Source organism: Theobroma cacao, chromosome 8 (genome assembly GCF_053813885.1).
Source record: "Theobroma cacao isolate CCN51 chromosome 8, ASM5381388v1, whole genome shotgun sequence".
In the NCBI taxonomy this organism is placed as follows: Eukaryota; Viridiplantae; Streptophyta; class Magnoliopsida; order Malvales; family Malvaceae; genus Theobroma; species Theobroma cacao.
The window spans coordinates 3,883,648-3,906,990 of NC_142646.1; the positions used below are offsets into that span (position 1 = coordinate 3,883,648).

Here is a 23,343-nt window from a genome sequence, read left to right on the forward strand (position 1 = left end):
CAGCATTCACATGTTCCCCAGATCTATAATTATAAAGGACTAATTACGACGAGCCAACCACTAAAATGACAAAACCACCCTTCTCCTGCACACAAAAATAGCGCCTCTCTCGGCAATTTGAACAAATTCGCAGCCCTTTTCCTTATTCCAAATCAAAATCAAAATTAAGCGGGAGAAATTAATAGATGAACCATGATTAATTGGCCGTTAGAGAAAGCCAGGCTGGCTATCATTAACGACACCCGCTCCTCGCTGGCATCATTAACCACGGTTAACTAACGCTGGCTTGTCCAACCACAATTTCTTTTTTTTTTTTTTTCTAAAATTTTCCTCTGCCGAATCTCCTATATAAACCCCTCCAAAGAATAGTTCAAATCTCACATTCCCAAAGGCGTCTTGATAAACGCCCATTCCCCTTTTTCAAAGCAAAAATTTGTCTCTCATTTTCTTAGAATTTCCTCTGTATTTCTTTGAATTTCAAAAGAAAAATGAGAGAGTGTATTTCGATTCACATCGGTCAGGCCGGTATTCAGGTCGGCAATGCATGCTGGGAACTTTACTGTCTCGAGCATGGCATTCAGGTAAATTTCATTCCTCTGCTCTTAGATTTCTTTTCCTCATTTCTGTTTAAATCTTTCAATGTTATTTGAATTTGTTGCGTGATTAGGTTTCTCTTGTTGTAATAGAACTTATTAAACCGATAGATCTGGTTCGATTGAAATGTTAGCTGAACGATTTAGTTTATGTTCGATAAGTTAGGCAAGATCTAGGTTTTAGAATGTGAATTATTATGGTACAATTTTTCTAAATGTAGTCCGTTTTTTTCTTTTGTGAAATTTCTTTTTTCAGCCTGATGGCCAAATGCCAAGTGATAAGACTGTTGGTGGAGGAGACGATGCTTTCAACACCTTTTTCAGCGAAACTGGTGCCGGAAAGCATGTCCCTCGTGCCGTATTTGTTGATCTCGAGCCTACTGTCATCGATGAAGTGAGGACTGGAACGTACCGCCAGCTGTTCCACCCTGAGCAACTAATCAGTGGCAAAGAAGATGCTGCCAACAATTTTGCTCGTGGCCATTACACAATTGGAAAAGAGATTGTCGATCTCTGCTTGGATCGTATCCGAAAGCTTGCGGATAACTGTACTGGGCTACAGGGATTCTTGGTCTTTAATGCTGTTGGAGGTGGTACTGGTTCCGGTCTTGGATCCCTTCTCTTGGAGCGTCTCTCTGTTGACTACGGAAAGAAGTCCAAGCTTGGTTTCACTGTCTATCCTTCACCTCAGGTTTCTACATCTGTTGTAGAGCCATACAACAGTGTGCTGTCCACCCATTCGCTCCTGGAGCACACTGATGTTGCTGTGCTTCTTGATAACGAAGCAATATATGACATCTGCAGGCGATCTCTGGACATTGAACGGCCCACTTACACCAATCTTAACCGCCTTGTCTCTCAGGTATTGATAAGAAATCTTACAAATATTCTGATCTGTCATGTTTAATGAGCATAGTTTATGACTGGCGTTTGGCATGTGTGTTTCAGGTTATCTCATCTCTTACTGCCTCTTTGAGGTTTGATGGGGCCTTGAATGTGGATGTGACTGAGTTCCAGACTAACCTGGTCCCCTACCCCAGGATCCATTTTATGCTTTCCTCATATGCCCCTGTTATTTCTGCTGAGAAGGCTTACCATGAGCAATTATCAGTGGCTGAGATCACCAACAGTGCATTTGAGCCTTCTTCCATGATGGCCAAATGTGACCCACGCCATGGGAAGTACATGGCCTGTTGCCTCATGTACCGAGGTGATGTTGTGCCCAAAGATGTGAATGCTGCTGTGGCCACTATCAAGACCAAGCGAACTATCCAATTTGTCGATTGGTGCCCAACTGGATTTAAGTGTGGTATCAACTACCAGCCACCAACCGTTGTTCCAGGAGGTGACCTTGCCAAGGTGCAGAGGGCTGTCTGCATGATCTCTAACTCAACCAGTGTTGCAGAAGTGTTCTCCCGCATTGACCACAAATTTGATCTCATGTATGCCAAGCGTGCCTTTGTGCACTGGTATGTCGGTGAGGGAATGGAGGAAGGAGAGTTCTCAGAGGCTCGTGAGGATCTTGCTGCACTGGAAAAAGATTATGAGGAAGTTGGTGCTGAGTCTGGTGAAGGAGACGAAGGGGATGAGGGCGAGGAGTACTGAGGGAAGGACTGCCTTGATATATTTGCTACTCAGATGTTCTTTGTGTTGCTTCCAATTTATGTCACAGATTTGGTGGCTGAATCTCGTTTTTTGAATGTTTTTGGTTACTTTGGGTGAAGTATCCAGTTCTTCATATTTTCAATGAATAAGTTTTTGTAAAGACTTTGCCGTATGAGAGGTTTCCAACTTTGTTACAACTTAAACATGCATATAAACCTATGTGTCCAGTAATTTTTTTTTTTAAAAACAGAATGTCTTTTGAAAACTTATAAACTCATTTAAAATTTCAATTAAAACTTAAAAAGTATAATGTTTTATGACAACAGAGCTCTTCATAGTGAATGTTAGACCTTAATAATTTTTTTAATTAATAAAAAATATTTTAATTTTTTCATAATTTTTCTTAAGTGAAATATTTATTTAAAAAATTAATAGACTTGACGTAAAAACCCTTTATTTTCAGTTTACAAACATATATCAATTGACACTATTGATGAACGAAATAAATTGAAAAGAGAATAAGGTTTAAGAAGAGCATAACCATGTTAGACTGATTAAACAATAAGGTGAAAATAACTTTAATTAATCACGAAATAACTTTTATTGTTGTTTGTAGACATTTATCACAAAGTCTCTCTCACTCAGACCCCCCTTCTCACACCTCATTGAACTGATTTTACATCTAGCAACGGCCCAACTTTTTGACAAGGCGGTTCTCAATTTCCGTTCTCTTCTTCATCAGTATGGCATACTTGGAAACCAGATTTTGGTCTCCAGCAGTCATGGAGAGCTTGCAGCTGAGAGATGTCTTGTCCAAGGCCTTGTACATCGACGAGATCGGAACAAAACTGCCTTTCTTGCTGCACAGCCAACCATGAGCGGCCCTCAATGCAGCTCCTAGAGATGCCGAATCTGCCAAAGAAACAAGAATCGGATAATTCAGACTTCACACAATGTGCTATGTACTTCAGACAGGGTTAAGTTCTAAACCTTAATATGACAAACATATATAGATTGAAAATCTGAAATTGGCACAAATCTGGGCTGAGTTCATTGCATTCAATGGTTTGCTGTAAACCAATGCAGAAAACAACATATAGCAACATACCAGGTCTTTGGACTGTATAAACATCACAACCAAAGATGGATGCAATTGAGCTCAGAATGCTTTGATTTGCTGATGCTCCACCAGTAGCAATGATTCGTTTTGGAGGAGAAGGCATTCCAAATCTTTCTGCATGAGCACGCATCGAGAGAAATTGGCCCTCAATCAAGGCTCGAACCTGCAAAAAAATCAATTGCTTTTCAATAAAGAGCCGTAGTAGAAATTCATCAGTTTATAACACAAAACTATTTTATAACTAATTACCTCAGAAGGAGGATCGAATTCTAGCACTTCTTGTTCATTCAAGCCATCCACAGTTTCACCAGTGAAATTTTCAAGAAGGTAATGATGGAATCCAACTGAATGTGCAAAGAACCTCTTAGTTGATTATTCAAGGCTTGGAAAGGTTGTAGATTGCTTAGATATTAAATTATGATGTAAATATGACTTATTCCAAGGTTGCATGTGTATTGAAAGATCACCATATCAAAGTATCCCATCATAAAAATTTTCCTATGCTGTTCATATTTATTCCATCATTCAATTGACTACAGTGCACGCCAATTAATGATCTTCTTGTATTAGTAGCAAAATAATTATGAAACTAAACAATCCAATTAACAGGTAATCTCCTCACTGAAACCTTAGACATGCAAGAAGAAAAAACTTGAAACCTACCAGGCAGAGGAGGAAGGATCTCATGCTCCTTGTAATAGAAACCTATCTTCCCACCTGTTTCAGCAAATTGAATGAGAAATAGAGAACAAATAACTTTCATATTCAGGAGAGGTGAGTAAAAGAACGTATTTACTGACCATTTAGTGGAGGAGTTTGCTCTAGAAATTTGTTGAAAACATCCCAAGATTTCTCCGCATAGCGATTACGAACATCTAAATTAACATGGAGGCCATGTTAGATAATTAGAAATCACAACCAGCTTCATCTCAAACAAAAAAGGAGGAATTTCTGCTACCTTCACGCGTCAGAGACCCATTTTTGTAAACCAACATTACCATGTAGCCTTCTGTGTCAACAGGATTTGGGAAAACATGCCCTTCTAATCTTGGTTGAGGATCCTTAGTGATCCCAAATACCTGCAACAAACATGGGCAGAATCAAGTTAGACTTCACTGTGAGGGCACAGATTAAGAGACTAACATCTAAATCTGTTTGCATAGTAGACTAAACAATAACTTGCAAGCCTGGGAAATGCAACTAGTGAGGAAAGCTAAAAAAATATTACAAAAAGGAAGTTCAATTTCTCAAAGATAGTACCACTACTAAACGTCATTCGATCCATTTGTTTGATGTTTCATAAATATGTTTGTGGTGATCAAAGAAAGAGCTTGCAGTGCATTAAGTTCAATTTGTTCAAGGAAAAACGAAAGTATAGTGCAGAACAATTTGACAATTTCCAATGGAAGAATCTATCTCATGATAACATATAGAAAAGTTTCAGAGATCATGAAAAAAAGAGATGCACATGAAACACAAAGCAAAACAGTATTACCAGTACACATGCAATCAGAACCCTGAAGAGAAACTCTTCCAAAACACTCAGGGTAAGTTGTATTGTCATAGACAAAGCAACCAAAAACTTCAATGGAGTCTAAGAATTGCACCTTTGGAGTAGGACCTACCACTTAAAGTTTCACATAGGAATCTTCGTTGACCAGACATGGGACTTAACACATTTCCTCACTGAGGTTGTATATGAAGTTTCAAAGAATAAGAGAAAGCATGGAGATCGTTATTGATCAAATAAAGAGCATAAACAGTACTTACAGTGTCACTGGTGCCCAAACTGATTGCCAGATCACCAGGAGTGTTTAGGGTTAAACCTGCATGCCCAAAATGTTTTTAATTGATGAAAACTTAAGACAAAGAATTCTAACAGTATACAAAATACAGATGCTATCCTTCCAGCTCTACATTGTCAATAGCAGTATGAGATAATTTAATCTATTATGGTTATTTATTTGTTGTTTATTGTTACTTTTCTCCCACCATTACCTTAGTTCTTAATTAATCATATTGTCATGGCCCATCTTACCCCAATGAATCTATTAATGCTTTAAGCTATGTTGTATTGAGTCAGATATGGATGCTGGGTACTGGTGCATACATTTATCTGGCTGTCTACGCCACAAAGAATTTCAAATGCTCTGGGGAGTATGTAAAGTGAAGTAAAAGATCAAGATGGGGCAGATTTTGGTATTTATCTCTTTCTTCCCCTCTTCTGAGTTTTCTAAAGTGAAGGTATTTCAACATACATTTATGCTGTCTTGACCTCTATGTAATAGATTAAAAATTTGAAGGACAGAATAATATTCCTTAAAGTAGAAATGAAGGTCGAATGAATGTTGAAAGGAGACACATGATAACCTATTAGAACATAAGGGATTGACTAGCAAACCAGCATAATTGAGTAGCACCAGAATTAGTCTCAGAAAGAATTCAATTTAAAATAGATCAGGAGAATCATGGACCTGCTAAGCTGTTAGGATTGTCTCCAGACCAATGAACCACCAGGCAATTCTTATTGAATTTAAACCTGAAAAGATATTAATGAGTTTCAAGCTGTCTCTATATGTAGTCAGAGAGATGCAACATAATATACCTATAGAAACACAGGCACCAAAACAAGGGTATTTTGATTAATATCGTAGCATACTAAGGGGAATATATGTAACCATTCATTATCTAGGAGAGTCATAATTTCACAAAATTTGAAGTACACAACCACTACCAAAATCAAATACATAGATGCAAATACTTTACCAGAATGTATAGATAAGCATTAACAAATTTGAAGCCCAAACAAACTATATGCAAAGTAGAGTGTGGTTCGACACCACAAGGAAGCATGTATCATGGACAATGCAAATGGTATGAGTTTTATACCAAATCAAACCCAAAAATAACATTGAAATGTTAGCAACAGATCATCAAGGGTCAAATTCTTAGCAAGTAATATACTACAAACCTATCCACAAAATAGGAAGCTATAGAACCAGCAACAGCATGAGCAGGAGCTAGCTTTCCAAGCTTTTCCTCCAAACCTGGAGCTGTAGCCTGCAACAAATATATCATCATTTCAATAAAAGCCTTAGCATTTAAAAAAACATCAATAACATAAGAAATATCAATCAACAAGAGTTTGGGGATTGATAAAGGAACAAAAAACACAGATTTAGGTAGCATGCCAAACAAACCTCTAAAGCAACTTTAGACCAAGCCCTTTGCTTTATATCCATCAAATTCATCCCTGCACCATCAGTTTCATCAATACAAGCATAAGCCCCTATAAATAGACATGCCATGAAAGAGCTAACAAGAGAGATCCTCTCAGTATTCTTATAAACTTCAGGTTGTGTCTGAAATATCTTCCGAATTTGTGGTCCTGTATATCTCTCATAAGCACGTGAACCTGTAATTCTAGACAACTCCAATGCACCTCCAACAGCTTTCTCTATTTCTCTACACTGAACTGTGGTGCTGCAGTCCATCCATATTGGCGATTCGTTAATAGAAAAGGCATTGCCAAGCTGATCAACTAATGGCTTCTTGGGGTCCAATGATGATAATAATACAGAACTACCATTCTTCCAATAAACACTGCCATGTTGTTGTCCACTACCAGAAATGGCAGCAATTTTCCCAAAATCCAAATTGGATTTAGATAGTTTTTGAAGAATGAGATCCAAAGCCTCCACCCACATTAAGGTGGGTGAAACAATTCTGCCATTATCAGAAGGGTCTCTATAAACCCCATCCTTGGTCTTGTAATGAGGCAAATCAGAGTCAAAGTGAATTAGCTCTGAAGCAACAATCACAAGATTGGAGTCCAAAACAGTTGCCTTCAACGACCTTCATAGAAGGGGAAAAAGGAAAAGATCAAAGGTGCATCTCAAACGGTGAATTCACAGTAGTTAGATTCTAATTTTTAAAATACACAGAATTTTCAATAAACAAACAAACCCAATTGGATAAGCCCTGATCATAACACCATCAAAAATCCAAATTTTTCATAACATAACAAGAACAATACACAATATGGCAACATGGGTTACTTCTAGTTTTGGCTTAATGGCATAGGATTAAAACCCTGATCATAACAGCATCAAATTTTCACTCTTTTAATTTAAAAAAAAAACATTATTTTAAACATCAGAATAAGAAAAAAACACAATTTGACAAGATGGGAACTTTTTGTTTCTGCTCGATGACATTGGATCATGAAACTAAACGGAGACAAAGACAGACTTACTGAGTAGAGCTGTCAAGACCAAGGAACAGAGCGCCATGAGGAAGAGATAAATCCGCCATCTTGGGAAACAAAAAAGCAACCCAATGCTTTGTGTGGTCAAGTGAAGTGAAGAGGAAGCCGCAATGCAGCTTGAGTCAGGTGTTTCGATTATATAGTGAAGGCAATTAAAGCAATAACTAACATCTAAAAACTCAAGAGGTTCTATAAGATAGGAATAGTGGATATGGATATTGACTCATATGAGAGATTTTTGTTGGATAAAATATTTCAATTGTTTTCCTATTTTGTTAACGTTTATCCAATACGGATTCTTTTGCTGGTAGAATCTTGGTCAACCTTCAACCAAAACAGAATTCTAGTGGACGTGAATTTCGTTTCGGCCGGGGAAGTTTTGTCAGTTCGCAGATCCGGTTATGCCACGTCAGCGTATCAGCATTGGTTCCATTAAAATATATTTACTGTTGTTACCTTTTTGGATTTTGCCAGAGGATTGGGTTGGATTATTTCCATAACTAATTCATTAAGCAATTAAAATGAACCTTAAATCACACTTGAATGTTGACTGTTTAATTTCCATTATAAAACATATTTATTTCAAATTTAAAAAAATCAAGTTTATTTTAATTTTAATTTCATGATAAATGATTGAGTAATTGTTAATAAATAATTCAATATTTAAACTTTCTATTGTATGTGAAATTCAAAATAAAATTCTCATAAGTCCCACACAGTGAATTGTTGAAATACAAAAACCATTAAATATCTACTAATAAATTCACTAATTAGAATTGGAATATATGACACTGATTTTTCTCACCACCCGCAGCACCCTTTTTCCTCAATTTCAGTCTCGTTCGTTCCCTCTCACTACAAAGGGAGAACAAAGGAAAATTTCAGGGCTGAACCTCTTTGAAGTTTGAAACAGAACTGTAAGCCATCAATGGCATGCTCACCCTTTACACCCATGTCTTTTATGAGATTATTTAGGTTTCTCATCATATGGAAATGCCTGTCTTGCAGCTTTTATGCAAGGAAATATTGCTTCGTATTTATTTGTAGAAAAAACCTAAAACAGTACAAATGCGATACCATTAGCAGCTGCAGAGGGGAACAAGTCAGCATAATATTCACATAAGTAGGAAATGTCAACCTAAATTATAGTGCTGCACTCATTGTGTGCAGAATCCACTCCCCTGCTTCGGCTTGTTTACATGCATGATCATTCTCTCTGCTACGAACCCAGTGATCGAGTAAAATCGACAACGTGAATCTAACCTACTGGATTTACATTGCTAGTTTTCTAGACAATATCTACTGTAAAAACCTTGGCCACTCTAACTTGAAATTGTATTCTGAGATATGCTAAGCCAACAACGCTCGTGTAAAGGGGAAAAAAACTCGTCGAGATGAAGATACAACCTTTCGAAAGAAGCATCTTCAACCCAATAATTTACAGCGGCTACCATCTCAATGCATCTATCCACGCGTCCAATGTGCAAGAATGTGGCTACCGTTCACACCCTACACCAAATGCAAGGCCAGTGTTGCTCTGTGATGCTTGAAAACTAGAAACAGAGATCACGGGCTCTGCAATCGGCAACCTATCTAGATACCAGGCTTGGACTCCCACAATAATTTACTTAAATAGATCTGGGAATGACCACATTATGAACCGAGCAAAAATATCCGACTCCAAAAACTCTATATGAGCAGCTCGTCCAATGAATGTGTTTAAGTTCCTGCCATATGAGGATGTGTCAAAGTTGACATCACAACGCATGAACACCCGCTGCTCAGAGGTAGGGGCCCGTATCTGGTCCAAGCAGTCATTCAACATCTCCAAAAATGCTTTTCCCTTTTTGGAGTAGTCCATTGATGCTGCCCGGCATGACTCAATTCTGGCAGAATGATATGGAACATAACCATCCTGAAAGACATGTCCTCTGTCAATAACCTTATGGGTAGAAGGATAACACTGAACATCCAATGAACCTTTAAATTATGCAGTTATTCTATTATCACTAAACAGTTCTAAATTAAACTCTTCAGTTTTCATCAAAACTCACAAACAGCCCAATGATTGAAACAAGTTCAAGAAGACAAATACTCTGCAATAGGCATGGAATACCTGGGGCGAAGAGAGGAGGATTATATGCTTGAAATTTTCCAGTGTTTTTTGCTGCAAGAGGAAAAGAAACCGTTTCAGAACTTCAGCGCTTGAAATAAGGTTTATATTTCTGACATGTCTTAAGCAAAATTTTCAATCAAGACAATAGAGGGTAATAAATAGGAAGAACGGAAAACTTAAACCAGAATGTGACTTTGTTCTTCATACCTTACAAAGTTTGTAGAAGAAAGTGTTACGGATATCTGGATCATCTGTAAAAGTGAGCTGATGAATGCATTGTGTACCCTTGAGCTTCTTCAAAAGCCACAGCCCAGAATTGAATAAAGAATTTGAACTGTATAGATATCCCAAGTGTGGACCAGATAGCGATACATATGTATGGAGGAATCTTAGGTAAGGTTCCATAGCACTCTCTGCAGAAAGAAATGCACATTTCTAACAGACATTTCAAAATAGTAAAAATGGGAAACACAACTTCAAGAACAAGACCATCTACCCGCTAATGCTGTTCTAATTATGATGTTTCCAATAGAGTGCCCAACAAAACTAAGTTTGATATCTCTCAAGCGTCCTGATCTTGAAGCTTTATCCATTTTCTTTTTAACAAAAGAAATCACTTCATGTGCCAGCCTTAGTCCCATTTCTCTGAAGTCTCCAGATGTTTTCTCTTCATTTACCTCTGACATTAGAAACTCTATCTTGGGATCTATCAAAAGCCATTGATTCCGAACAAGCCGCAAATCCAGATGATGCCCCTATTTAGGATTAGACAAATTAACTAATTCACTCACTAATCTGTCTCTAAAATGACAATGCTAAACATAACAAGGGTCATAATCATATAAACATCAAATAAGACTTCCTAACTATCAAAACCATAAAAGAAAGAATAGGCTTTGCACACTAAACTGATTGGCACATACCCATATGTTCAATTTTGGGAAGTTATAGTTTAAGTGTCCTTCAATGTGCATAAAATTACTTCAGGTGTTTATTAAAACATACTCAGAGTCAAATGATTCATTGGGAATAGACAAGATTGAATTAAGGCAACAAAACTACAACCCAAGAAACAAGCGTGGGAGAGCGAACTTGCCTGAAACCCATGGACAAAGACAACAATCTTCAAATCACGCCCGTTTTGTAGGGCACTTGTACTTGATGGCCTTTTCCCAGCTTCAGAACTAAGACCAGTGTGTGAGGTTGCTGAATCCATTATATCCAAATTCCTCAAGTATGATTTATCACTAAAAGTGCGACGAGGTGCATTCATCACACGTTCTATAATTACAATAGGAATTCCTGAAGGATCTCCAAATATTTGCATGTCTTGGATTGATCGATTGTTAATCTGTTTGCGAACAATCCTTGCTGGTAAACTAAGATATTTGGAACCAAGGACAATAAGCACTAAACACAAGAACTTACCCTCATTTGTGCAATACTTCGCCGATGAAGCTCAGCCCGCATAGCTGCTATCTGTGCAGGCTGCAATCCACAAGATCAATTTTCCAAAATTAGAAACTAAGAAGTGAAAACCATTGTTGCTCATTACCGAATACATAAGCCAAGTGCAACATATTTACACAATGAAAACATAAATGTTTATTTACATCATCAGTTAACTTCCACAAGCTTGAACCCCTTTTATGCACAATTTGGTGGGAAGACTCATCAAAACTGCCATTTATATAATGATGAGGCATTTCAACCTTGGAGTATACCATCCATATTGACCATTCAGCTCTTCGATCCTTAGCCCATGCATCACGAAGGAATTCAAATATCTGTGTTTTGTTATCCCTGGAAAGAAATACAATTTCAACACCTTTAAGCACAGATACTAAAGCTATATTAAGAGGCTCAACACATCTTTTCTACTGATAGGTAGTTACTAGTTAGGGATAAAAAGATCAGTAAAGTCCAAATAAGTGGAGGTCCAAGCAAATATTTGGAGCCAAAGTAAATTGAAGGCATTGTTCCATTACATGATCCAGGAAAAGTACTTTGAGTTTAACCACAACTCAATAATTGGCCTCCTTAATTAGCAAGTTGATAATCCCAACAGCATCACAGGGTCACAACAAATGCCCTGACGCTATCCATATTACTTAAGATACGTCAAGGTACAGCATCAAACATACTACAACAGCATAAATTTAACCAATAAATGCAGTCAGTAAACACGTTCAAACTTGCAGTGTGCATGTCAACCAGGGATATCAAATGTCCATAGAAAGAATTAGCTTTAAGATAAATTATGATTCAAATGAAACTCTTTATTCAATAATCCAGAAAATCCTTTCTTTCAATTTGAAGGCTTTTTAAAAGCATCTATCATGGTTGTAACATTTCTTTTTCCAAACAAGAGGGAGTACTACAAATCCAACTTAAGATTCTACCAAAACACCACCCCATCCTTACCACATGAGCTGAACCCAAGTGGCAAAGTTTCAATTGCTACTATTACTGCATATAATTCAAAAATGGTCACTATTTGGCACACATTTGTGTAACAAATTGATTGGTACAAAACATAGGTAGCTGAATGTAATATATTAAGATGATGTAAAAGACTCAGTGTTAATAAATAGGAGACTGAGACTAACAAGCCTGCAATATTTGGGAGAAAATGTCTAATGACAGCAGCAACAACTGGAAGTAAAAATGCATAAGCTAACCTGTGGAAATTCAGAAAAGAGTTCCATAAATATAACATTTGATCACCCGATATATGAAACATTTTAATTATATCTTCCTTGGATAAATTCTGGAGCAATCTATCACTTTGAAATTCTGATCTGCCATTTACTCGCTGTTAAAGAGAGGAAGCTATTATAATTTTAATCTATAAAAACTAAAAAACAATAGAAATGAAAAATAGGAATACGAGTGCAGTGCTAGATAAAATAAAACAAGGACCTCAAGACCATTTTGTGGCTTGCCTTGTCCTGAAACTTCACCATCAGCAGTAACCTCATTTGCTTGAAGGAAGGTATCAAATAACTTTAAATCGTTCATTTTGGATGTAAATTCATTTAAATCAACAGCTTGATTAATAGCATTGCCAAGTTTTTGTAGCTCTCCAAGCAGTGTGTCACGAGCATTTAATAATGCCTTAACAAGCATGACCTGTTTCAGATCAGTAGAAGACCCTTCATCCAGCACCTGGTCAATCACATAATTGAACTATCAATACATAAATTATTGATTATCAAGGACATTATAAGATGAATTTCAACTATTTCCTAAGTAAATCCTCAAGAAGTTCTAATGATTTTTATCCCCCAAAAAAGAATTTTATTAAACCCACAATACTTAGAAATAAAACACTAAAAGGCTATATCTAACATTTTTATTTTAAATACAAGCCTCATGATATTCATAAATTCCAATCACTCCAATACACCCACAATTTCCACCACTCCAATGAATAAAGTAACCCCCAAAATAAGCACTTTATTTCTATGATTATATTAACTTTAACTGTAGGTCCTAAATTTCTCGGTCTCATGTGTACACCCTGTAGGCTAGATTCTGAGTTTATATTGTAGCCACAAAACATTTATATGTGTGATATTCCCCAAGCCACATTCTTTTTTCAGCCAATAGCGTTGGTGTATCACCCAAAAACACAGAACAAAACAAAACATCAACTATTGAATGTTTAGCCACAATTAAGCAGATGCACAAATAGACCAAGCTGTGAACAGGGGCAGGTTATCGTATATGAATATTCAAACAAACCTGAGTTGATCCATCAATACTTTCACCAGCAACATCATCAGTGGCAGTATAAGGAGCGCTGAAAAAATTCAACTGGTCAAGTTACTTCAACACATCAACAGAGCACAATTTACTTAATAATTGAAACCACCCCTCTCCCTTTCTCTCATTTCCACCAAGAACCACCCTAAACCCCAAAACCAGGAAAAAAAAAAACAGGTTCAAAAGGGGTAAAGAAAGGAACATGACTGGTGAGAAGGTTAGCCATTGTTGTTTCTAGAATCTGCGACAAACCTGGGTACCTTCGTTGGGGCCTTGCGAGAACCAGCTTTTAGCAGACTGATGTGAACACTTACATCAACAAGAACGGCATGAAATGCATCAAAATAAACAGGGCAATATGAATGCAGTCCTAAAAGAGCTTTAGGAGGGATTCGGAATTCATGGACAGCAGCAGGGCAACCATCAGGAGAAGCCTGAAACTCAAAACTGAATGCAGTGCATTCCAATCAATTTTGGGCATCTTCTTTTAACTCATGCAAAAGAAAATAATGAGAAATAAAACACGCACGCATGCATGCACACCCACACGAACAACGAAAAAAAGTACAACTTTAAATTTTGATCGTGCAGTAATATGAAGACAGGACCTCAACTTACCCATTCTCCAATACATGAGCATACAGAAGCTCAAACTTCAAAATGACAGCTGAAGAGGAAGGACCCTGTCAGATAATGATCATCAGCACCATAATAGGACATAGAAATATGGACCTCTAATGGCTCGACAATAGCCAAACCACCCAAAGTAGAAAAGCTTCTATGCATGCCCTTTCTGAATACCAAAATTAATTGAAGAATAAATACTGATTAACATCATTACTTTCAAGAAAGTCCAATGTCATTTCTATTTCTCATATGGTTGGAGTTGAGATTTTAGCATCTTAATAAGAGTAAAAACTCCAATCTCTCATAGACTAACATTAAGTGACGTATTTACTAATGAGGATTTTAGTCAGTGGTACTGGCGGTTTAGAGCCATGCAAGTTAAGGCAATGTATGGAGTCAGCCCCCCTGCCAAAGGAGTGTATAGTGTGTGGGTGTGGGTGTGTGCAGAGAGAGAGAGACTGCCTACCTCGTTTTCAGTAAGAGGTAGATCAAATGCAACCATGACTGATAAAAGAACATCCTGTCTAGAATATTTGATTCGAAAAGGCTGCGTCGCAAAACTGTTGTCTGTATCATCAATCCGCCATATGCCATATCCATCATCAGAACCAAGATTTGGAGCTGCAACATTTTTCTGATCTTATTAAGAAAAAGCACAGTTTGAAAAGACCATTGCATTACACTTTGAGAGTGTAGTAAATGAAATTTTTAAAAGTAGGTGAAAACAACAAATAGTTTCAAACATATTCACCATTGATCAAGAAGAAAACCAATGGTCGAGTTTTAAAGGAAAATAAATTTGTTTACTTCAATTGCATTATATAGCATATGCTTCTATCAGCCGTGGCACTCCCCAATTTTGTGAACTGCAAGGTTCCTGTTTAAGTCTCTCTAAAGGGACCAGTTTCAATACAAAATGCCAGAATGTAGCTACATTTCAAATGTTTTATAGGTTAATAATATATGCTTGACTAGAATAACAAATAATAAATTTTTTTAAAATTCATTTCAACTTAAGACAATTATCACATTGTTTTAGGAAGGAATGGAGGCAAATGTATAATGAGCATTAGAAGAAAAGGCGACTATAATTTCAACAAATTACCTTCATATTGCACAACTCTCGCAGGCGTCGCTACAGAATCATGCTCATCATCATCCCATCTCATAGTAATCTTAAGTTGATACCATCTAAGCACGCAAAGAAACGTAAGAAGAATGTGATGCACAATTCAAATAAACAAAAAAATACAAAAATACCCCATACCCTTGCTGGAAAAGGTCAAGGTTATGAAACCTATGGATGTAAATTGCAATCTCCTGGACAGTGTCCAACATGACCGCTGGCTGTACTTTAGCCAGGAGTGGCTTTGCATCTGGTAACTTCTTTGCTTGTCCACTTTTATTATTCAAGCCAATTAACCATCCAAGACGTCGTAACATATGTGATCCAGTATCCACAAAACTCGCATCCCTCTTTTATTTTTCACTCTTAAGTAACAATATCCAGCGTCCTGCTCAAAACCGCATTTTCTTGACTCTCATAGAATCATCCAAGAACAAAGCAACCATGCATAAAACCAAGACTCTAAAGAACTCTCTTATACGATCCGCAGTCTTTAATTCCCCTTGTACAGAATAAATGCCAATGGCTGCAGACAAGGAATTATAACAAACAAACTTTAAATAAAAATTATAATAATTCCAAAATCAGTAACCGCATAGTTTTCTCCGAACTTCAAAGTAGAATTAGAATATGATAAATGTTAATGAAGCACTTAATTCTTTGGCATTAAAGGCAGCTATTTTATAACAACATTGCTGTTTAAACCTAGGTAATTAGTTTTTTTATATAAAAGAAAAAAGAAAAAAACATTCTGATATTATTAACAGAATCGAGCTATCTTTCTTCAAAATTAAACTGTGAAGTTAATTTACAACCTCAACAAATACAAAAAAAAAAAAAGCAAAAAGGACATGAAATGGATGATTGAATAAAAGTAAATGCAAATAATAAAAAAAGCCAATGATAAGCAAAAAAAAAAAAAAAACAAGTACGAGAAAGAAACAGAAGAAGGTCAAACCTGGGCTCAGATCTGCAAATTTATTTTTTTGTGGGACAAAATCCGGAGCTAGGGTTTGCAGCTTTTTGGTGTTATAGCTACAGGTAAAAAAAAGGGGGAGATTATTAAAGAAATGGAAATGAAATAAAGATCTCGTGGAATACGGTGATCTTGTTTTTGAATTTTTTTTTTTAAAAGGATGTTTTAAATTTCTTTTCTCTATGTTTGGCTAGTCAATTTTACGATGATGTCCTCGTTTAACGTGTTGTTTTGGAGTGCAATTACACGCACGAGGCTGTCTTGCTTTGCGCCAAAATCCGTCCAACTAGACCAGACCGGAACGACCACAATAATAACACCAACAACGGCCCCTTCTCGTCAAACCTCGGTCTTGGTTCGGGTCGCCCCTCCGTCTATTGACCTTCGCAACTTAGGAGTTAAGCCCATTATTAAGATGTTAATTAGTTACTTATTTTAGTTACAATCATGATTAAGATTTATTTTTTCTTCCCACAAAACAATTATTCTTATACTATAATTTCAAAATTTCATTTAAATGATTCAATTTAAATTTATTGTATTCATTATACTATTCAAAATGTAAATTTTTTATTAAATAAATAAAATAATAAAAAATGTCAATGATTAAAATATTTATTATTTTTTAGATATTTTGATCTAAACTGGAATATTTGATTAGGTAGCAGAACCTATACATACTCACTTAAATTTTAAAATTATTATCTGAATTCCTATTCGAAAATTTAAAAAATTACTTATTGAATATACGTATCAATTAAATATTTAATTAAAATAAATTTAAATTTAATTTTTATGTCCATTATTAATAAAAATTAAATTAATAATTTGAAGTTACTTCATAAAAAAATTATGATTTAAATTATATTTATAACCATTAATAAATTTTAATAAATATTGTACTAATTCTAAAAATTTTATAAATAAAAATAAAGTAAAAATTATTATTTATAATTGAATTCAAATTGTATGTATCTTAATATTACTATCCAAATATTATCTAAATTCATTATGAGTAACAATTTTACTATTCCAATTATATTTAAAATTAATTATGAAATATTCTAATTTTTTTTAATCAAGTCATATATTACCAGATATCCTATTATAAGATAGTTATTGACATCTCTACTCATACTTATAACAACCTATTTGTCATAAATTTGTTGTCAAAATAAGTAAATGCAAAGTATTTAAGATCTTATAGTATTTTGATACTGCACAGGCTTGAATTATGAGTCGGCGAGCCAGAATTATTTCCACGTGATAAAAGAGGCTTTTCTAAAGCTGTTTCTAGTCAAAAAGAGGAGGGGGAGGGAACAAGGCTAGTGGTCGTATACGTGCCCCTGGGAGGAAATCAGGGCATTAAATTTGGTCATGATTGAAGGAAAGGCCAAAAAGCCAAAGCCATTCCAAGAAAACAATAATGAGCCAAAACGAAGATAGATGGGACAGTCACGTGCAGCATGTAACAAGGCCAGGGGACATTTCCCAGGTATTTTGTCAAAAAAGTTTTACAGCCCATTTTGGACTCATACTGGCTAGGTGTCTAGGCTGGGCCAAAAGGAAATAATAATAATAACAATAATACAGATGGCAATTATTTTTCTCTGGACGGATCATGGTGGTCCATTATGGGAATTACAATCTGTGGCCTGTGGGGCGAACCGAAGTCTTACAGAAAAAGTGGGAATATACATACAGGCATGACTTCCAAGGATTGAAACCAGGGTTGAGGTTTACTTAGAAATAAGAAAATACAAAGTGGGCTAAAGGCTTTACAGCTATGAGAATGGAGGCCATATTCTTTCTGTCTCCATGGACCCTTTTTGAATATATCATGGGCCAGGTGGGGTGGTTAGTTGGTTTCCATAGTCAACAGAATAACAACTACTAACAAGGTCAAAAATTTCAAAGTTTTATAGATCAATTACTGGTTTAGGTAAGGAGATTATAATATATATATATATATATATATATATATATAATGTTGCATGTGCCGATAAGGGAAATTCAAAGGGAATCTTCTCATGTAGAAAAATTTGTCAGGGTCATGTTTAACATGGAATTTCTGTTCTCTTGACTCTTCAAACAAGTTGCTAGCTACCACCTCTTGTTAAGTTATAGCACTAAGATATACCAAGTGTTGAAAGACAAACTTCCCAGACTGGTGTCTAGAATTAGGTCTGGAGTTGATTGGCATCCACTTTCCTGAAGAATAAATGGAGAACAGGAAAGATGCCAAATGAGAGACAGGAGGATCATGTGCCTAGAAGCTGAAGCACCCGAGCTGAGGAGATGTGACAAATCATTTAGGCACAACCGTACTAAATAAGGGAAAACAATAAAGCAAAAAGCATCTGAATAATTGGTTTCATCTTATCCCACACTAATGTATTTTTAGTACTATATCATCTCTAACTAGTCATCAAATTTCAAGTGAATGATTATGAGCAAAAGATTCTTCTTAATTGTTAGTGCTTCAGTCCAACGATCCTGACTGAGAATTTGTTCTTTTTTAGTTAAATTTTGATGTTCTCAAGCAATACAAAAGAATAATAGTCTTTCCGCACCACATTGGCATATTATCTCCCTCCTCATTCACAATCATTCATCTAAAGCCATTTTTGATTAATCACGCAACTAAGAATGCTCCTATACATATCCAAAAAGATAAGTTACAAGTTTTAATCGACAATTTTAAAATCGAATGATAAACTATTCATGCAAGATCGATTTTAAAAACTTGAATCATAAATCATTCATCAAATTATAAAATCGATTTAAATTCATGAATTTTAAATCACTCGTGAGCGGTCGCATTGCTAACTTCTAACATCTAGGGAACGCCCTATTAACTTAGATGTCGTTTGGCACAAATTTTGGCACTATGAAGAGCCTCTCCCACTACACTACACTAGGGTCCAACAACAATCGGGGTAAAAAGACGGTTCCCTCCCACTGCACCAGGATGCCAAGCTGTCTTTAAATGAAAATCAAACGTGGAATAGATTGATAGTTAGAACGACATAAAGCATATTTGAATTAAGACAAAAAATAAAACATGTAGGTCATTCCCCAAACGTGGTCCGTTGCTAATATTATTGATTAAAAAAGGAGCATTTTGAAAATAATCCTTAAAGATAAGATATTTTTAAAAATAGTCCTTTTTATAATTTTAACTATTTATAATCAAGTTGGATGAAATTACCCTTAATAAAGTTACACGCTATGATGTTACACGTCATGTATAAAAACCTGTGACAAACCATGGTTAACGTGTTACACGCTATGTACAAAAATATGTGACACGTCATGTACAAAAACCTGTGACAAGCCATGATTAGCGTGTTGCACGTCAAGTATAAAAACATGTGACAAGCCAAGTATAAAAACTTGTGACAAGCTATGGTTAGCTTGTTACACGCCATGTACAAAAATCTGTGACAAGTCATGGTTAGGTTGTTACACATCATGTTGAAAAAAAATACTGTTGTTACACTCCATGTAAAAAAATATGTTACACGCCATGGTTAAAAAATGTTATTACACGCTATGTTAAAAAAAAAATATTATTGTTACACGACATGTTAAAAAAATATTGTTGTTACACGACATATTCAAAAACATTTTGTTACACTTTAATGCCTAAAATGTTGTTGTTACTTACAAACCAAAACTTCAAATCCTTTCAACTTTTTTCTTTTTTTTTGTTTTTTTTTTTATAATTTGGCACAGATTAAATTGTTTCTAACATGTTTTCATAAATCAAAATGCAAATTTTTTTTATCTAAAACACCTACTTTGACTAAAAATAAAAAAAAATATTTGAAAACCTAGATTTATAAATTTCAAAATTTTGAGTTTATTAGTATCTAGGTCCCGAATTGATTCAATTAAAAGCTATTTCATACATTTGTGATTATTTCTACTATTTTAGTTTTATCCAAAATATATAAAAATCGAATTTTCCAAACAGCCACCCACCCAAGCACATCAAAATCATTGTTTGGTGTCTTGAAAGCGTAAGAAAGAGAAATCTGAAAACGCAAAAGAGAGAAATCGGAAGTATAGCAAACGCATGCCGAACAGAGAAATCGATAAAATTTGAGAGACTAGGATGGTAAGAGAGAAATCCGAAGCACAAATTGAGAGAAATTGTGATGAATGGTTTAATTTGTTTGAAATAGTTTAAATGGTATTTTTGTCAAGATATGACTAAATATGGCTAAAAATGGTTAAACTTATTTTGATGGTTACTTTTAAAATGTCTTTATCAAGAAAAGTCATTTCTCTCAATTTTCTCATTAAAAGACATACCCAAATAAAAAAAGTTTAGTGTTTTGAGTAACAATACTTGAAAAGTTCATTTTTTTACTTTAAATCTTTAGTTTTATTAATCACTTATTCATGAAGTACGTTATTAGTTAATCTTTGAACCATTTCCCGACATTCAATACACTCCCACAAGAGTTTTTGGATGCATTGGGACATAAAAAAAATTTGGATGTTCAACTAAAATTGGCATAACGGACCATAATCATCTATTACATAATTAAAGGAAGCCTCATCATTATGCCATGTGTCAACCTAAAGAAAGGTCGCATTTTCAAGCTGAGACTTTTAGATTTTTATTAGAGTTTGCAAAGGAAAAAACCACGGCCCATGAGTGAGTTAAACTAAAATGTCTCTTACCCATGAACGAGTTTATTAAAATTTAAAAAAGAATAATCTACCTTAACACGGTGGGGGCAAATTCTAGTTCATGTAAAGAAAAACTTTGATTAACTGTGCAACTAAAATTATTTCCGTGCATATTTGATAAGGGTGAAGATGGTTTGAATGGATGATTTTGAAATCCATATCAAATATCATCTATCGATCTTCAAAATTTTAGATCATTGATCGATTTATACCTTCATAGCACTACTTTGATATTAAGTATGATTTAGGATCGATTTTGAATTTTGAATTTTGTTTAAAAATAATAATTTAAAGAGAATATTTTTTTATCATAAATGTAAATTACTATCACATCTCAATTTCGGAGACATGACCCAAGCAAGCTTCCAACACATGATTCGCTACAACAATTTATTCAAAACATAAGAGACACATATATAATTAAACTAAATATATATACTTCAAGAGTAATATTCAACATTTCAAAACAATCCACTTTGATTGTACATAACGATCAATATAACTTGTAAATATGAAACTTAAACATGATCTCAAGCCATATATTGGCCAAACATTAAACAATGTATCAAGCATATGAAAAATCGACAACTGATGACTCGATCGACGAAGTAATATAAAAGGGGAAGCCCTAACCAATTGAGAGCACCAACGATCACCTACCAAAAAGTGACTCTCCACAAATGCCAATTAACGATCTATTGACCTGAAACAAAAATATAATTTATGTGTGATGAGATATAAAATCTCAATGAGCAAAAAAAGGAAGGGAGAACAAACTAGAAAGAGGAGTATTTGCAAACTTAATTTATATCAAATATGCACATTTCCTCAAATCATTGCTCAATCATCCACACAATTCTTATAACTTAGGACACATCATAGTCATACAAACCTCTCGGGTGTTAAGAGAGATAAACTAATCATGAACGAACTCAAAACATGTTGGTGTATTTTCAAAATAAATACTTGTGTCGTCAAATGAAAAGCAATCTTAACTCAAGGTTATGTCGCATAGTATGACATAGTATGAGTATTGAATTATAGGTGATTTTTCATGTAAATAGTTATGTCTCTTGATAAAGTGATATGTTGGAAAACACCTCTAAATTCAAAGGTTATGAGACAAAATTATCTTTTCATATTATAACTCAAAGATTATGTCTTATGATATCAATGATTATCCTTTTATAAAGTGATTATTGAAACAATACTTTCATCTAAGGATTGTGTTTTGCAAAGTGCAGACATGTCTTTAAGACAAAGAAATGCCTTGATGAAAGGGTTATGTCCTTGAAAAGAGGTACTTGCAAGTCTATATAAAGGACTTGTTGCCAACCATTTTGACACACTAAAAACAAATAAAACAAAAGTAGAAAAATCAAAAGCAATAAAAGCGTTATGTTCTAAAAAGAAACATAAACACTTTGAGTTCTCATCATCTACCAAGAAAGTCCAAATTTCTTCTAATCTACTAACTGTAAAAAGTATCTAAAGCCAAATAACTTTACAAACCCTCATATGTGTCTAGCAGTTTACTCTCATCAAGTGCAAGATGAAGTTAGATGTTGGCTTTATTGTATCCCTCAAGCTATTAGCATAATTCCTCTTTACATACTAAGTGGTGGGGGCGAAATAAATCTTAAAAATAATATTTATTGAAATGTTCACCTTGAAGTCAATTTTGTTAGTTTTTTGAATTCCATCTAAACCTTATATACATTAACAAAACCCTTTAAATTTGGATAAAAACATCACAGATGCAGTCAAGGTATCGATTGTTTTGCCAAAGGTATCAATACTTCCTGAACAGAATGTTTTCTACCTTCAAGGTATTGATAACTTGGGTAAATGTATTGATACTTTTAGTCCATAATGCTTTTCTCAGGCATTTTGTAGAACAAGTATCGATACTTTCTTACAATGATGGATATTTTTTCCCTTGTATCCAATTTTTCCACTTTTCTCAAGTCAAAACCAAAAAGGGAATTCAACGTTTGGCTCACCAATCCATTTCCGAGCATCATTCAACCAAAACACATGCTTAAACTTTAGGTCCTTAAACCATTTACACCACGCACGTATCATTAACGTAACATCCCATGTAAAGCAAAAAAATTGAACCAATGACAATTCCTGCTTTATGGTTTATGCATCATCTGTCGTGCTTATTTAATGATGCTATCGAAACATGTTGCAACACGTGATCCAAACATGCAACGGCATGTACAAAAAGTGGCAAGGCTCGTAACAAAACATGTTAGGAACATGTAACCAATAATAATATTCAAAACACATTAAAGGCATGTGACCTATTCAAACATGTTTGGCACATGTAACTCATGATTATTCTAATATTCAAAACATGTTATGAAAATGTAAGTCATAATGATGACGCATTCATGATATGCTAAAGCATATAAGTCACAAGATAACGATTCTAA

General features: G+C 35.0%; 3 protein-coding genes across 4 annotated transcripts; 1 reads left to right on the forward strand and 2 right to left on the reverse strand.

The window, feature by feature from the left end:
* Nucleotides 1-365: 365 nt before the first annotated feature.
* LOC18591892 (tubulin alpha-1 chain) lies at nt 366-2,358 on the forward strand. Its single transcript, XM_007018307.3, has 3 exons — nt 366-581; nt 850-1,455; nt 1,542-2,358. The coding sequence occupies exons 1-3, from the start codon at nt 489-491 to the stop codon at nt 2,196-2,198; spliced, it is 1,356 nt and encodes a 451-aa protein (XP_007018369.1). The 5' UTR covers nt 366-488; the 3' UTR covers nt 2,199-2,358.
* Nucleotides 2,359-2,752: 394 nt separating this feature from the next.
* On the reverse strand, nt 2,753-7,977 carry XK-2 (xylulose kinase-2). Its single transcript, XM_007018308.3, has 11 exons — nt 7,574-7,977; nt 6,519-7,173; nt 6,290-6,378; nt 5,793-5,857; nt 5,089-5,144; nt 4,277-4,397; nt 4,119-4,193; nt 3,982-4,035; nt 3,568-3,662; nt 3,307-3,481; nt 2,753-3,110 (listed from the first exon to the last, which is right to left on the reverse strand). Exons 1-11 carry the CDS (start codon nt 7,630-7,632, stop codon nt 2,881-2,883), a joined length of 1,674 nt encoding a protein of 557 aa, XP_007018370.2. The 5' UTR covers nt 7,633-7,977; the 3' UTR covers nt 2,753-2,880.
* A 669-nt stretch (nt 7,978-8,646) lies between these two features.
* LOC18591894 (Putative serine esterase family protein) lies at nt 8,647-16,530 on the reverse strand. 2 transcript variants are annotated; one of them, XM_088809162.1, is made up of 16 exons: nt 16,181-16,530; nt 15,364-15,748; nt 15,202-15,287; nt 14,563-14,717; nt 14,088-14,152; nt 13,722-13,916; nt 13,449-13,506; nt 12,624-12,869; nt 12,311-12,516; nt 11,315-11,504; nt 11,130-11,189; nt 10,798-11,052; nt 10,198-10,456; nt 9,909-10,114; nt 9,702-9,752; nt 8,647-9,500 (listed from the first exon to the last, which is right to left on the reverse strand). In XM_088809162.1, the coding sequence occupies exons 2-16, from the start codon at nt 15,537-15,539 to the stop codon at nt 9,210-9,212; spliced, it is 2,499 nt and encodes an 832-aa protein (XP_088665288.1). In that variant the 5' UTR covers nt 15,540-15,748; nt 16,181-16,530; the 3' UTR covers nt 8,647-9,209. The 2 variants fall into 2 exon arrangements, with proteins under 2 accessions (XP_088665288.1, XP_017981618.1); XM_018126129.2 differs by having other exon boundaries at nt 12,383-12,516; nt 16,181-16,528.
* Between the last annotated feature and the right edge of the window lie 6,813 nt (nt 16,531-23,343).

Bases quoted from the DNA above. Each gene is read 5' to 3' on its own strand.
- LOC18591894 (XM_088809162.1), bottom strand. From the start codon at position 15,539: ATGTTACGACGTCTTGGATGGTTAATTGGCTTGAATAATAAAAGTGGA. The intron at 14,153-14,562 runs GTAGGCAGTCTC...ATTATCTGACAG, and splicing joins TACCTCTTACTGAAAACGAG to GGTCCTTCCTCTTCAGCTGT. The intron at 9,753-9,908 runs GTATGAAGAACA...TTCCTCTTGCAG, and splicing joins TCTTCTACAAACTTTGTAAG to CAAAAAACACTGGAAAATTT.
- LOC18591892 (XM_007018307.3), top strand. From the start codon at position 489: ATGAGAGAGTGTATTTCGATTCACATCGGTCAGGCCGGTATTCAGGTC. The intron at 582-849 runs GTAAATTTCATT...TTCTTTTTTCAG, and splicing joins GTCTCGAGCATGGCATTCAG to CCTGATGGCCAAATGCCAAG. The intron at 1,456-1,541 runs GTATTGATAAGA...TGTGTGTTTCAG, and splicing joins TTAACCGCCTTGTCTCTCAG to GTTATCTCATCTCTTACTGC.
- XK-2 (XM_007018308.3), bottom strand. From the start codon at position 7,632: ATGGCGGATTTATCTCTTCCTCATGGCGCTCTGTTCCTTGGTCTTGAC. The intron at 4,194-4,276 runs GTAGCAGAAATT...ATGTTAATTTAG, and splicing joins TGGGTCTCTGACGCGTGAAG to ATGTTCGTAATCGCTATGCG. The intron at 3,482-3,567 runs GTAATTAGTTAT...ATTTTTTTGCAG, and splicing joins AATTCGATCCTCCTTCTGAG to GTTCGAGCCTTGATTGAGGG.